Source organism: Microcaecilia unicolor, chromosome 7, assembly GCF_901765095.1.
Source record: "Microcaecilia unicolor chromosome 7, aMicUni1.1, whole genome shotgun sequence".
NCBI lineage: Eukaryota > Metazoa > Chordata > Amphibia > Gymnophiona > Siphonopidae > Microcaecilia > Microcaecilia unicolor.
The window spans coordinates 179,650,338-179,667,137 of NC_044037.1; the positions used below are offsets into that span (position 1 = coordinate 179,650,338).

The window sequence follows — 16,800 nt, forward strand, 5'->3', positions numbered from 1 at the left end:
GTTGCCTCTATTTCCCAAATTGGCCAGGGCTGAGGAGGAAGGCATGAAAGGAGAATGTGTCCACCAGGTTATAAGATCTTCAGTCTCTATAGACACAATAAAAAAGGTGGTGGCTTATCAATATACAAATCCTTCTTCAACATAGAGTTATTCTCTAGTAATTCCTCCTCAAACCTTGAAATACTTGCTTGCAATGTTATTGACACTACTTTATCAGAGCAACTTTGTATTTGCCTATTTTATCGTCCACCTGGAAATTAGCATCTGGCGGAGGATGACCTCTTTGATTTTATTTCAGATATCTGGGTCAACCATCCTAATATCATCCTATTAGGAGTTATTATCCTGCACTTAGATAACCTAGCAAACTCCAACACAAAGGAGTTTTTGAATTTCTTATCCTCCTGGAATTTTTTACACCCACACACCCTGTCTCCCATTCGAAAGATCACTTTCTTGATCTTTTTGCTTATAGATTTAACAACTCATTAGCCTTATCTATATCTGATACTTCATGGGAACCAACCCTATGGTCAGGTCATTACAAATTAGTATTCATCTTAAATTGGCTAGATTTGTTGAAAGACACTCACCCCCAAGTCCACCCTCCCTCTTTAAGTCTAGAGGAAGGATTGAAATTGATGACTTCTGGTCGAACGTACAAGATACTGAACTCATATCCATGTCTAATTCATTAACATTCATAAAAGATTGGGATGTATTAAATAAATTAATACTAGACTCCATGGCACCAATAAAAATGAAATCTAAATCAAAAAACAGCCAATCCATCTGGTTCAATAAAGACATCCTATGCAACAAATGAAAATTTAGGCAGCGTGAAAGAAAATGGCAAACGTCTAAAACAAGAAAATAAGGGGCCCCTTTTATTAAACCGCATAGGCGTCTATGCACGCCCAACATGCACCAATTCGGAACTACAGCCCGGCTACCGCGTAATAAAATTTTTTATGTGCATCCACTATGTGCACGGTAAAACATATTTTCAGCTCATGGTGCTAACTGGGCGGTAATCGGCATTGTACGCACGCTGACGATTACTGCCCAGTTAATGTGTGAGACTTTACCGCTAAGTGGATAGGTGGTGGTAAGGTCTCAGGCCCAAAATGGATGCGCGCCAATTTTCATTTTGCCGCACATCCATTTTCAGCCTAAAAAAAGGCCTTTTTTGCAGGTGCACTGAAAAATGGACCTGTGTGCGTCCAATACATGCATTTACACCAGCGCAGGCCACTTTTCAGCGCACCTTAGTAAAAGGACTCGTAAATTACATTGGAAATCAGCTCTAAGACTCTATAAATATACAATAAAAAAGACCAAAATAAATTATTATGGAAATCTAATATCAACTGATCCTTTCAATACCAAATGTATTTTCAATATAGTCAACACCCTCTTAGATGCCCAAGCTATTACTACCTCCAACGAATATGCTCCATCTGCTACCCAATAATTTATATATTTTGTGCAGAAAATCATAAAAATTAGAGATGATGTTATAAATGTTTAAAGGAGACCCTATGATATTCATGAATGAACTGACACACAACCTCACTGGTATCAAAACTGATAGATATTGGTCATCATTCTCTCCCCCTTCATTCTCCGTGGTGAAATCTTTTCTATTGAAATATTCATCTTCTAACTGTGTACTGGATTCCTGCCCTAGTTTTCTATTAAAAGCGTCACCTAACCTGTTTGTAGAATCACTAAGATCCCATATCTCTCTTTTTCTGTTCTTAGTTCATTTCCCTGAAGAAAAAGGGTCCATAATGTTAACCCTATCCCTAAAAATCCACTGGCTAAAATAAATGATGTAACAAATTACAGGCCAGTGGCCTCTATCCCTTTACTAGTAAAGGTGATTGAGGGTATAGTCACTCACCAACTTATGGATTATCTGGAGGAGTAGCCTAGTGGTTAGTGCAGTGGACTTTGATCCTGGGGAACTGAGTTCGATTCCCACTGCAGCTCCTTGTGACTCTGGGCAAGTCACTTAACTTTCCATTGCCCCTGGTACAAAATAAGTACCTGAATATATGCAAACCGCTTTGAATATAGTTGCAAAAACCTCAGAAAGGCGGTATATCAAGTCCCATTTCCCTTTCTTTTCCTTTTCTCTTCTTCACCATACACAATCTGGCTTCAGACCCAAGTTCAGCACAGAAATTCCTAACTACATTAATTGCTAACTTCAGGAAAGAAATTAGCCTAGGCAGGAAGATCATCCTTATGCAATAAGATATGTCAAGTGCAGTCGATGTGGTAGATCATAATTTGCTACTTTCACTAATGGACAACTTAGGTATAGGAGGGTCTGTCCTAAATTGATTCCAAGGATTTTAAAGTTCTAGATCCTATCAAGTCAAATTTCCTAATTCCATCTCCCCCCCCCCCCCCCCCCCGCCCCCCACCAATGGGTTCCAGACTGCAAAGTCCCACAGGGATCCCTCCTTTCAGCCATCTTATTCAATATTATTTATTTATTTGAATTTCGCTCACACCTTTTTCAGTAGTAGCTCAAGGTGAGTTACATTCAGGTACACTGGATATTTCCCTGTCCCTGGAGGGCTCACAATCTAAGTTTTGTACCTGAGGTAATGGAGGGTTAAGTGACTTGCCCAAGATCACAAGAAGCAGTAGTGGTATTTGAGCTGAACACCTCTGGATGTCAAGACCAGTGCTCTAACCACTAGGCCTTAGGAAAGGTGCTGAATGCCCATAGTTTATAATAATTTTATTTATGCGGATGACATAACCATCTATATCCCTTTCAAATATTCTATTGAAGAAGTGCTATCTATCATCAAATCTGGTCTAGACCTGATGGAGAATTGGGCCTCCACCTTTAAACTAAAATTGAACAGAGAGAAAACAAAATTTCTGTTATTATCTAACTCTTACCGTGTCATAAACTGTCACAACTTCACAATTGATAATGTAACTTATCCATTGGAGTCCCAACTAAAAATACTTAGTATAATAATTGATTCCTACATATTATTTGACATCCAAGTCCAAGCAGTCATCACAAAAACCTTTAAAGCAATATGGAAACTAAAAAGAATCAGGCATCTCTTCCCTAAGGATATGTTTAGAACCTTAGTACAAACATTAGTGTTATCACACTTTGATTATTGTAATGCTATTTATGCTGGCTTTAAGGAATCTTCATTGAAAAAACTGCAGACAGCTCAAAATACAGCAGCCAGATTAGTCTACAAGGCTATGAGATTTGAAAGTGAAGCCCCTTTGCTTATAAATTTACACTGGCTCCCAATCAAAGCCAGAATAACAATCAAAATACGTGCATTTGTTTTCAAAACTCTGTATAGCTTAACCCCTGATTATATGCAACCTTTAATTAATCTCCCCCTTTGCAAAGCTCTCCCTGGTTCAAGAGATTATCTAACCCTCCACTATCCCAGTTGCAAAAATGTGATCTACATGTCCGGATTCTCTTACCTCTGTACCAAATGGTGGAATTCCCTCCCAAAATTCACCAGATGGGAACCTAATTATTTGATATTCTGGAAATACCTTAAAGCCTCTCTGTTTAAGCAGTTTCTCATGGATAATCATAATTAATTTAAACCCCTAATTGTTCAAGTATTCAATTTCTCAGTTCCATTCTAATTGTTGTTATACATGGATGACTATAAATTGTTACTTTTTTGCAAATAGCATTCATTTCCATATTACATATTGTAATTACTCAATCCTCATTTATTTTTTTATTACTACTTAATGTATACTATCCTGCATCACTTTTTCTACTGTTAATTACAATAAGTTGTTAGCCACATTGAACCTGATCTTTTGGGATACAAATGAAATAAATAAATAATACATATTAAGACAGCCTGGTTCTGGTTGAAATGGTGGGTCAAAAAAGTGAGGATAGTTCACTGACTTGGTCCTAAATTGTGGAACACTGCCCCTTGAGTTCAGGTCTGTGCAAGATATTACCCAGTTTAAGCAGGAGTTGAAGACCTATCTTTTCCATCAAGCCTATGGGATGCAGGAGTGATGAAATTAATATTTTTATTTTGCATATGGTTGAAACAGGATACTTAATGACATTGTTCTTAAGTTGGTATAATATGATTGATTATTAGTCTGTTTTTTTAAAATAATTTTAATATGTATGTAAAAGTGTACGCCACTTAGAATTACTAGATAATGTGGATTATAAATACAGTTTTATTATTATTATTATTATTATTATTTGAAACAGAGAGGAAGAAGAACAGAGAACTTACATTTGTCTTATGTCTGACAGTGGTTTGGTGACAGGTACAGAATGCAAACTCAGCCCTTGGGAATCTGCGTGATTATTGACTGCATTGGCAATGATGGTGGTAAGTCTATCAGAACTAATAAAACTGTAAAAGTGTTGTATATACTCCATGCAGGAGCAATAGTTTTAACAGCTGGCATCCCCTGCTATAATGAAATATATAATGCTGCACTGACAGATTTTGTCTAGAGAATATACCCTGTGTGTATAGGATTTTTCTCTCCTACTGTAGTATCTTATAGATCTTCCTGGAGAGTGAACTTAGGGGAGATTTCTGGCATGACCTTTTCATTGGTGTAAACTCCAAGCTATCCAAGGATAGGCGTTTTTTCAGACGGAAGATTTCCTGTTCATTGTAAGTAGAATTGAAAACTTTCTGAGACTGACAGACACTTTATTGCATGGACTAATCTGTGCAGGATAAGATCAGCTCTCTAAGGTTGGTACAGTCTCTCTATTTCAAATATACAATAACGAATGGGAAGTGGTATTCTTTGTAACTCCTCTGCATGTAAATGCATTTGTGTTGGGGAGGGGTGGATGTACATGTTTGTGTATGTCCCTTCATGTGTGTTTGTTTTCTGTGTGCCTGTGATCAAGAGAAGCGATAAGAGGTGAGGACAGTTTGTTGGACGTCATGTTATAGTGAATCACTTTATACCACAGCTGTTGGAACTGCTTCTACTAAAGAAGTGCATTATGGCGCTTTTTGGAGAGGGTTCATTTCTCTTATGCCACCTACCACATGCAGAAACTTCACGAAACTTCCTCTAGATCATTCTTCACTTCCTGTGACTGGAACTGCCTTCGTGTCCGCCACCCCACTGCGTTTCCATTGTCTTTGATGCTAGTTACAGTGGAAGATGGCAGGGCAGGCTCACTCTTTGCCCCCACCCCTGGCAATAAGTGAGCCTTCTCTGCATGCTTCATTTGTAACTAGCAGCAAAGACTATGTAGGGTCCAGACAATAGAAAGTGGTGGGGAGCAGAGCAGGGCTGGAAAATGACGCCAGATAGAGGTTTCAGACTCTTAAGAATGTCCAGATAGATTACCCATCCTTCTTCTTTATGGGCATTAATGTTAAATTGTTCTGATATATGGAAAAAAAGAGCCAGACTGTTAGCAGTCCTAACCTCCTGAATCCTCCCCCCCCCCCCCCAAAAAAAAAAAATAAATCTCCACACAGACACAAAACATTGCAAAGTGCCAGTGATTTAACCTGGCCCAACCAAAGTTACAGATATTATCTATATAAATAAATCTCACCTGTGAGATTTGAAGCTCACTCTGTGGCAGGGACACTCACTGTCACTCATGCACCACTCACTCTCACTCATACACCCGCCTTCAGCCACGCCCCTTCCGCACATAATTCGCAACCCCAACGTTCTAAATGAAGCTGCCACTTCCGTTTTTGAGGTGGCAGATACCAAAATTTTTCCCCATGAGTGTCTGCCACGCCCTCGCGTCCTAACGTTATGACGTCGAGGGCAGGGCTATGACACTCAACCAATCCCCACTTCCACCACCCTCCGACGCTCCACCCCCCCCCCCCCACGCGCACCAACCCCAACGCTCCACCCCCCTGCAACAACAAACAGCGACCGACGCACACCCTCCACGTCAGCTGTCTACACAACGAACCGGCCCACTGCAGCAACAGCAGCACAGATGCCCGCCTCACACATCGCCGCTGCACCCCCCCTCCGTCGTCAGCTCTATTAAAAAGGAAGTCGCCCACCGCACCGACAGCAGCAGCGGATTCACACATCGCCCCCCTTTCCTCCATCCGATGTCAGCTGTGTTCAAAAGGAAGCGCCCCACCGCTGCGACAGGAGGAGCGGGTGCACAGCTCGCACTTACCACCGCACTCCCCCCCCCCCAAATCGATGCACCTCCTCCCCACCAGGTCCACGCGAATCCTCCACCCCACCCCCCGAGGTCGACGCATGCATCACTTTCAACTAATTCACTTGACTGACTGAAGTGTCCTCCTGATTGTAAAAGAAGCATAGAACAGCACAGGGCAGGCTCGCCTTCACTCTTCCCCTGCTCTCTCAGCGCCCCGCCCTCATTTCCTGTTGGCCGGGACGCAGAGAGAGCAGGGGAAGGCTCAAGACCAGCCTGCCCTCTGCTTTTCTGTGCATCTTTTACAATCAGGAGTACTTCAGTCAGGTGAATCAGTTGAAAACGATGCCTGCATCGATCTCGGAGGGGGGGAGGTGCGTCGGGGAAACATCACTGATAGCAGCCACGGAAAGCTGCAGGAGCAGCAGGAGCACACATCAGGGCTAGCAGCCACGAAAAGCTACAGGAGGAGTAGGAGGTGGGGAGAGAGGCAGAGGGACGAAAGCACACACACACCTACTCTCTCTCTCACAAACACACTGCACACACTAACTTTCTCTGTCACAAACACACACTTGCATCTGGCAGACAGGGACCACGGAGGGAAGGGGGCCACCTTGGGGGAGGGTGGGCACCCTGGCACACACACTCATTCCCACACACTCACTCACTCTCTGTCTGTCACAAACACACACACTTGCTACCACCTCTTTCATCACACACACTCTCACACACAAACACTGACACACTCTTTCTCTCTCTCTCATTCTCTCTCTGACACACACACTCCATCTCTCCCACACACTCTTTCTCAAACATACACTCTGAAGAAAACCTTGCTAGCGCCCGTTTCATTTCTCACAGAAACGGGCCTTTTTTACTAGTATGGCAATAAACATAGCAACCAATAAGAAAACTATCTGATTCTTGATGTAGTTTTCCCAGTAGAATTTCCAACAAAGGAAATGAAGTAAAGGGATAGGGAATTATTAACATTCCCTATGCTTGTATTTGTGGGTTCTGCATGTGTTTTTTGTGTGTGTATATCTCAGTTCTGTGTTGTATGTTTGTGTGTGTATGTTGAACTTGTGTTATTTCTGGGGGGGGGGGAGGTAGCTGGGCAGCTAATGTTAGGGGGTAGGGTCAATTTGATACATGTATGGGTAATTGTGGGTTATTAATTTTGGGAATGGGACAGGTGGTGAGACAGTTGCAGGAGATAGATTTTGGTGTTGGAGCACTTTGTAGGGTGTTGGGACAGTTTCTGATAGGGTAGGTTTTGGTAGTAGGGTAGTTGTTGGGGTTGGATTTTGGGTGTGAGGCAGTTTGTAGCATGATAGGGTTGTTGCAAGGGGGTAGATTTTGGAGTAGTTTTTGGAGTGGAGGAATTTACAGGGGGTAGTTCTAGGGGGTGAGACATTTTGGTGTTATGGCAGTTACAGTGAATATTTCTGTGTGGTGGGCAGTTTCAGTGGATAGTTGGGGGATAGGGCAGTTAGTATAGTGGGAGCCAGTTGCAAGAGGGTATTTTGGGGATGGTACAGTTTGTGGGATGGTGTTGCAGTTGTGGAGGTAGTTTCTTGGAATGGAGCAGATTGTGAGGTGGTGGGACAGTTGCAGGGGGGTAGTTCTTGGACTGTTGGGAGCAGTTGCAAGGAAGGGTTTTGGGAGTAGGAACAGTTTTAGGATTTGGAAGGGTAGGGAATTCCACATTTTAAACTGCTTTGCTTTGTTCTCAGCTGCTATATTTAACTCTGTTTCTATGCTACCAAAGCTGGTACTCTTTTTTTTTTTTTTTTTTTACCTATTTGGTGAGAATTTGCTGGGGCGGAGGAACACCGAAACCCCACAAGGAAACAACAGCAAAAACAAAGAAGTGAGAAATAGACCAGGCTAACCAGAGACAAACGAAGAATCTTCAGCTCAACTTTGAATCCACGTATTTTCTACTTAAAGGTCTTTTTAAGACTACGTTGTTTCGTTTTCTTACTTCTACCATTTGATGATTTTGCATTCTATTTAAAGACTCCTGATGCAGCCAAAACACAGTACTGTGTTGAGTCTTCACCAATAAATTGTGCACAATGAACTGAAGTTTCCTCGTTTGTCTCTGGTTAGCCTGGTTTATTTCCCACTACTTTGTTTTTGCTACACTTTTTTACCTAGAAATGCATTGGGCCATTTTTGAGGGCATTTATTTCTGTGGAACCCCAGTCTGATTTGGCCCATTTTTTTTTTAGCTCAAATACATCTTTTTACAGTTTTTTTTCCACATGCCAAGTTAGATCCTATTCTGCTAATATGTCTATGATAAAGAAGCTGGAATTCCTTCTTCCATAGAAATACATTGGGGGGGGAGTTGTTATTTCTCTGGAACCGCAATCCGATTTGATTCATTTTTTTAATTTGTTTTTTTGCCTGTTTTTCCCTCATGCCAAGTTTAATCCCATTCTGCTAAAATTTTGGAGAGTTATTTTGCCCACAGACAGATATTTTCAACCCTTTTTGTATAATTCTTTTTTTTTTGTTAGTTTGTTTAACAATATAAACTTTTTATTCCCTCCCCCCATAGTGATACATACTGCACAGTGTTGTGGACTAAGCTTGAAATCAGTACAATAAGATAGCAAAATAGACTATATCTATCATCTAGATGAGGTATGTAATTGTTGACCTCACCAATGGGCTGATGCGCAGAACTCCCACAGTAAAGCCAACAGCGCAGAACCCATGCTGCTGGAACAACACAGAAAACTAGCTTGTCAGTACTCAAAGGAAATAGTATTCAAATTATATGTGCACTATAAAAATTGAATGCATTGGGGGGGGGGGGGGGTGCTTGGCATTTGCGCAGAAGAGTTTTGCGGTGAGCCCAGCTCATGTGTGCGTGCGCCAGGCAAACTCTTTTCTGCATCTTTAAATATAAGCTTTTCAATTTTTTTTTACTTGGAAGGCTTATATTTAAGCACAGGAAGCAGGCACCAATGTGTGCTCTGACTCACACACATTCGTCTCTCATTACCAGTGCTTAGGGGCTTGCATGGGCTTCCTTCTGCTTCCAAATTAAATAAAAAACATCAGATTTTAAAGAAAGAATTATGACAAATCCTCTCTTCAAACCCTAACACCTGCTCTGAACTGGCTTTAGGTATTCAGTGGTAAGGGCAACTTTGTTTTGTGCTCTGTTCTCTGAGCATTGGGAAGGAATAGGAAATGACCACATTAACTACATTTTGACTGTTTGTATACTATTTGCGCTAATCTTTGGCATGCACATTGTCTCCCATTCTAGAGTCTTCTGAGCATTCTGCGCTCACTTAAAGCCAGTGCTAGTCTGGCACTAATCGCCTTTAGCGCTGGCGTTACATTTCAAGCATCAGCCCACAAGCTGTATAAGTGTCCCATGTGAGCGATGTCCCTTTTTATATAATTCTTTCCAACTTCTTTTTTTGGTTGAAAAGAATAAAAACACATCTAATTCCCTTGGAGAAAGAGGGAAACGGAGTAAAATAACTGAGACTGGGCCTTATTGAGAGAGGAATTTTTCTTGCACAGTGTGTGCCTAACATTTTTAGGAGACATCTCATTTGCTTAGGCAAACAGCGTCCAGACAAACAGTATTACGTTGTAAGAGAAACACATCCTGTTTCTTTTTACAAATAGATAGACTGAGATTAACAAAACTGGAAGCAATGTGGCTGACTTAATTACTGGAGCACATCTTATTTGAATAAATTTATTAGGGCTGTCCACCGATTAAAGTTTTGATCGCACGCTCAACACCGATTAAAGGTCCAATGGCACGATTAATCGTGCATAGATTTTTTAATCGCTTGATTAATCACATAAAGTGTCTCCCTCACATTTTCACCTTTATAGTGCAAAATATAGACTGCAGATGTCAATTCTCAAAACTGACATTTTGTGCTTCGGTTACGACACTGAAAATAAAATCATTTTTCGTACCTTTGTTGTCCGGTGATTTTATTTTTCTAATCATCGTAGTCTCTTTCTCTGGTTCTGTTCCTCTGTCTGTGCTCTGAACTCTATTTTCAGGGCCTCCTCTCTCCTCACCATTTCTTTTCTCTCCTCTCTTCTTCACTTGTTCCCCTATAACATCTTTCACATTCAACTTTCTGGCATTTTTCTTCCTCCTTATATCTATCTTGTTTCTATCCCTTCCCTTCCCCTTCACCCAAGGGCACCATCTCTCTCTCCTTCTGTCTCTCCTCCCCTCCCCTCCATGAGCATCATCTCCTCTGGCCTCTTCTCCTACCCTGTGGGCACCATCTCCTCTCCTCTCTGTAGTGTCTGGCTCCTGCAGCAGGAAACAGGAAGTTTCATCAGAGAAGGCGGGATGCTAGAGAGGGAGGTCTCCAGTTACAGAGAGGAGTGGAGCAGCGTGTGCTTAATGCTGCTGTGTGTACAAGGCAAGTTCGGAGGGTGGCGGGTGGGATGAGATGTCAGAGCGGGGTGGCAGGAGAGAAAAAAGGCTGCCAGTGTATAGTGGCGGGTAGGAGAGAACAAGCTGTAGGAGCATGGGGGAGGGAGGGGGCAGCGGTAGGAGAGAGCAGCACGGTGCGATTAATCGAGTTAAAATTATCGGCGTAAGTTAACATTTTTAATGCGATTGATAGGGTTATGAGGCCTTAAATGAACAGCCCTAAAATGTATCAATTTATATTCCACCTTTCTGTCGTACTGCTTATGCAGATTACAATAAAAACATAAATCAATAAAATACAAATATCTAGCCAAAGTAACCCTTTACCCAACACTTAATCACTCAACAACGACTATGACTTAGACCACATCTTCCATCAACTCCCCTATGCTAACCCTCAAACTTTTCCTCCTCCGGCCACTCCCACCCCTTATCCCTTGCTCATTTCAAACCTCCCCCTTCCTGCCTCTTCTACCCCCTTCTTACTTGTCCATCCCACCTATCTGCATATCTCCATCATTATTCTGTTATACCACAGCTTGTACTCTTTCTGTAATACCTGTAACCCCTATTACTATGTAAGCCGCACTGAACCTACCTCGAGTGGGAAATCGCGGGGTACGAATGTAACAAATAAATAATAAATAAAGCCATGACTAAAAAAAACAACTGATCATTCAATTAATACAGTTGTTCTAAAATAATGTGATACATATATACGCTAGCAATCTGAATATGAGTAATAACTGAGATTTGAAAAATATCCACCTTAGGGATCAAGGGCTTGATTCACCTCTGGAGATTTGGGCCTCCGCTTGGCAAATATCTGGAGATAAGTCTGATTTTTACCAGATTTCATAAATTAGTTTATTTGTGTAAAATCAACAACACAAGAAAATATATATTCAGCATGAGCATAAAATAGCTGTTTGGGGCACAAGGGGAGTGCTGTCCTAGACCTCAGCAGAGGTGATTCACACACCCAATTTCATGGCATGTTAAACATTTCTTGGAACCTTCCACCCTGAATATATTTACTCCTGCTTCAAGGTAGGAATAACATTTCTGGTCCTTTGTTTTTCCTACATAGTCCCTATTGTTTTTTATGGTAGAAAAATGTCATTTTTTATTTTTTCATTCTCCTGTGAAAATCATGAGCCAGGCTGTGCTACCCATTTCATTGTTTGTTTTTTTAGGATTCTTTCGGAATGGATCATGATAAAAGTGTCAGGAAAGAGAACTTGCAGTTCTGTTTTGAAGTCATTTCTTGCTACAGCACTTGGTTTTGTTTTGGGTTTTTTTTTTTTTTTTTTTTTTTGGGGGGGGGGGGGGTTAAGTATTTTTGTAGGCTAACCCAGAGACTAAGTAGCACCGCTGTGCTCCTTCAGCCAGTTACTGCTGGGGAAACTGTGTTCATGGACCCTGGTATTGGAGGGAAGTGTATTGTTGCACAAGAGCAAAACCTAATGGCTAGACTTAAAATGCACATTAGCCATGTTTTGCAGTAAGCCATGATTGTAGACCCCAAGGATTGTTGCTAGGATGGCTGGGCTATGTTGAGGAGATAATAAAATAGAGGTGGAAAAACCTCAGGTAGCTTGTAGCATGGTAACCCAGTAGAGGTAGGTTCTGATTTGAGCTGGAAGCCCAAAGAAGCAGAATGAAACTATCAGGTCCCAAAAGAAAAGCGGAAATGTCGGATCCAAATGCGTTAATCATATGTGCTGCTAACACATGCACTCCCAGCCATACCTTCTCCTCTGAGGAGAAGGTATGGCTGGGAGTGCATGTAAGAATTTCTCACATTACATTAGATGAACAACACCTTACACATGTGTCCAGGGCAAGATTAATCCTTTAGTGAGCCCAAAGTTAACAAGCACCTTGGGCCCCCACTAGAATTATTTATAAAAAAATAAATAAATTAAACACCCCCCACTGGAATAGTAAACCTTTAAAACTCCCACATGTAGATCCTACATAATTTTGACTGCGGAGGAAACAGGCAAGAAATGTTGCATGCCAACTCCTCTCACTGACTGGAGGACAATTCACAGGATAGGGAGAATAGATAGACCTCTGCTAGTGGCAATATCTCTGGTCCACCCCCACCCTTCTTTCTAAAGGAAGCTTACTTACCAGGACAAATATTTGCCTTGGGGGGCAGTGGCGTAGCCAGACCTGAGATTTTGGGTGGGCCCAGAGCTAATATGGGTGGGCACGCATTGTCTGTATAAGTATGAGTAGTGTCTCTTGGGATCCTACAAAATAATGCCTAAGAATTCACTTGATGATGGATTTCTAAGTAGTCTGCCCAACAGCTGCCCTGCATCAGTATAACCACATACATACTTAATGAAAAAATTGATATTTTTAAATATAATTACATTATCCCACTATCTCTCCACTGCAAAATGCTATACATAAACTTGTGCAAAAACACGCTCATATCTTTAAAACCATAACAGCACTAATTCCAAGGACAGGATGAGCTACAACCTTATGCTTGAAAAGGCAGAACTGTAATTACACTAGGCTCTAAAACACCAATACACTACCTCGTGAAAAAAAGCAAAACAAAAAGGGCTGCAAATACTACATGCTAGCAGAATACTGCACCTTGATCACACTTGAAAAACACATGACACAACAGACATGACACAAGGAACTAGAAATCAAAAAATATGAAGGCAAAATACTGAACTGGAAAGTTAACTCAAGAAGTCAGACTCAGCATGCAGCAATACCAGAAAAATTTAAACTTACATGCAAAATATCACAGATGCACATTTCCAAAAGATGACATATTCAAATTAATAAATTCTGAATAAAATACTTTTTTCTACCTTTGTTGTCTGATCTATTCGCTTTGGTCCCAGTGTCTTCTGTTTTACACAGTGTCTTCTTTCCATGTGATATTTTTTCACTCACCATGTCCACCATACTCCTGTGTCCTTATGCGTCCTGTCTACCATCTGTAGCCCTGCCCCTATTCTTCCTCGAGTTTCAGTATCTGCCCTCAACGTGTTCCAAACCAGCCCTTAAACTCAGCAGTTTTCCCTCCATCCATATCCAGCATTTCTCCTCACTCCCCTCCATCCATGTGCATCTACTTCCACTGTCTTCCCTCCCCTCCATCCATGTCGAGCATTTCTCCTCTCTCCCTTCCCCTCCATCCATGTGCATCTCCTTCCTTTGTCTTTCCTTACCTCCATCCTTGTCCAACATTTCTCCTCTCTTCCCTGCCCTCCACTCCATCCATGTCCAGCATTTCTCCTCTCTTCCATCCCCTCTATCCATGTGCACCTCCTTCCTGACTTCTCTCCCCTCCCTCCATCCATTCGTCCAGCAACTCTCCATTCTCCCCTGCCCTCTCCTCCAGCCATCCATCTCCAGCAAATTTCCTCTCTCCCCTTTCCGCTCCATCCATTCATGTCCAGCAATTTTCTTCTTTCCCCTGCCCTCCGCTCCATGTCCAGCAACTCTCCATTCTCCCCTGCCCTCTCCTCTAGCCATCCATCTCCAGCAAATTTCCTCTCCCCTTTCCCCTCCATCCATCCCTGTTGTCCAGCAATTCTCCTCTCTCCCCTGCCCATCCTGTTTCTGTCCATCCCCCTCCCCCTTCACAGCACCTCCAAGCCAACTTCCGTTCCAGTCTACTCCCGAAGTCGCAGCGACGTACGGGCAGGCAGCGCTGCGGTAGTAAAAGCAACAAGGAGACTGGTTCGACTCTCCGTCCTTCACTTCCCTCCCTCTGCGTCCCGCCCGAAAGGAAATGACGTCAGAGGAAGGCGGGACGCAGAGGGAGGGAAGTGAAGGACGGAGAGTCGAACCAGTCTCCTTGTTGCTTTTACTACCGCAGCGCTGCCTGCCCGTTCGTCACTGCGACTTCGGGTAAAAGTCGCTGTTCCAGTCTTCGTCGCTTGGGCGGGCCTGAGCCAAGATTGGGTGGGCCTGGGCCCACCCAGGCCCACCCGTAGCTAAGCCCCTGTTGGGGGGGGGGGGGTCATTGAATTAGCACATTTGAGAGGGCGGAAGTAAGGAGAAGGTTGGAAACTACAGGCTTGTTACTCTGGCTGCTGTAATAAATTAATGGAAACACTTCTAGAAGAGAATAGTTAGGTTTCTGGAATCCAGTGGTTTGCAGGACTTGAGGAAGCATGGTTTCACTAGAAGTAGGTCTTTTTGGACAAATCTGATTAATTTCTTTGACTGTGTGACCAGAGATTTGTATCTAGGGAAAGTGCTAGATGTGGTGTACTTTATTTTAGCAAAGCCTTTAACACGGTTCCACATAGACAACTTATAAATAAACTGAGTGTTCTTGAAATGTACTCTAATGTGACTGACTGGGTTAGAAACTGGTTAAGTGGAAGGAGACAGAGAGTAGTAGTAAGTGGAGAATCACTCTAAGGAAAGGGATGTTACCAGAGGAGTGCCACAAGGTTCGGTTGTTGGCAGTTCCTTTTTAAAATTTTTGTAAGTGATATTACATAAGTACATAAGTGTTGCCACACTGGGACAGACCAAAGGTCCATCAAGCCCAGCATTCTGTTTCCAACAGTGGCCAATAAAGGTCACAAATACCTGGCAAGATCCCAAAAAAGTTCAAAACATTTTATGCTGCTTATTTCAGAAATAAGCAGTGGATTTCCCCCAAATCAGTTTAATAATGGTCTATGGACTTTTCTTTTAGGAAGCCGTCCAGACCTTTTTTAAACACCGCTAAGCTAACCGCCTTTACCACATTCTCTGTCAATGAATTCCAGAGTTTAATTACACATTGAGTGAAGAAAAATTTTCTACAATTCATATTAAATTTACTACTTTGTAGCTTCATCGCATGCCCCCTAGTCCTAGTATTTTTGGAAAGAGTAAACAAACAATTCACATCTACCCGTTAATGCATATCAGTTCAGTTGGAAGTAGCAGATAAGTAGAACTAGATTTTTGGAATAATGGTTCTCATCCCACTATTAGTGTATATGATATATTTATATACACTTTTGATAGTTTGTACCCCTGACGCAGCCTGAGGACTAAACGTGGCCACGTCGGGTATTGTTCCAATAAATGTATTTGATTCCACTGCTTTGTTGTTTTTTATAAAATTCCCTTTTCTCCTAGGGAAATCACCTTGATTCACCAGTTTGCCTATGTAAATTAGGTATCAGTCCCAGCATATGCAAATTAAATCGTTTCCTTACCCCCCCCCCCCCCCCCTCCCCGCAGCAGTTTCAGAACAGGCAAATTAGACTGTGTCTTTAAAAAGAAGAAAAGCCACCAGAACAAAAAGAGAGAAAAGAAATATACTCATGTAGTCTTTTAATGTAGCATCCTTTAAAGTAATCAATCCTTTCATGAACTGTCCCTAACTTCAAAGTCCAAACAACCGCAGAGAAAAACAAAAACTCTTGCTCAGTGCTAAACAAACTTGCACAGGAAACATTCTGACTTCACTCCAAAAAGGAAATTTCTTTTTCCTTAAAAAAAAAAAATATACTCAAGAGCCAATCATGATCAGAAGGCAATGCCAATGTTATAACCAGTGTCACTGGTACAACAGACTGAGAGTCGGACGTCTCCAAAATATCCGAAACATTTAACACATAAACAGCAGGGTCAAAGGTAGTTTGTGTATTTAATGTCTCTTAGTAGTTGGGGGATAATATATGTGAGATACAGGAGGAAAGAAGTATCTCTGCCAAATAGCGCTTAAAATATGTCTCATAGTGAAGTTAATGGAGCTTTAGAATAATTAAATAAGCCAAGGTTTGAAAACCTTGCTACTATCACGTTTCAGGCTGAGTGAGCCCTTGGACCATAGTGGATCAGTATTGCCTGCCTGCCTGGCGAGTCCCTGCTAAAGGGATTACTCCAATAGAAGTGGCAGGAAGCTGAAACCAGAACTGGAAGCAGGAGCGGTGCTGGAAGCTGGAACCAGGACTGGAAGCAGGAGCTGGACTGGAAGTAGGAGCTGTGCTGGAAGCTGAAGCGAGGGCTAGAAGCTGAAGCTTGTGCTGGGAACTGGAACCAGGGCTGGAAGCTGAAGCTGGAAGCTACAACCACGACTGGAAACTGAAGCAGAACTGGAAGATGAAACTTGTGCTGGAAACCGGAATCAGGGATGGAAGCTGAAGCTTGTGCTGGAAGCAGACGCTGTGCAGGACATTGGAACCAGGACGAC

General features: G+C 42.2%; 1 protein-coding gene across 5 annotated transcripts in view; it reads left to right on the plus strand.

The window, feature by feature from the left end:
• The window catches only part of CFLAR (CASP8 and FADD like apoptosis regulator), a 216,857-nt gene that overhangs the window by 170,205 nt on the left and 29,852 nt on the right, over nucleotides 1–16,800 (plus strand). For all 5 annotated transcript variants that reach the window (XM_030208689.1, XM_030208693.1, XM_030208692.1 and 2 more), the window contains one exon: nucleotides 4,304–4,382. In XM_030208689.1, the coding sequence (XP_030064549.1) occupies nucleotides 4,304–4,382 (79 nt within the window). The remainder of the gene's footprint in view (nucleotides 1–4,303; nucleotides 4,383–16,800) is intronic.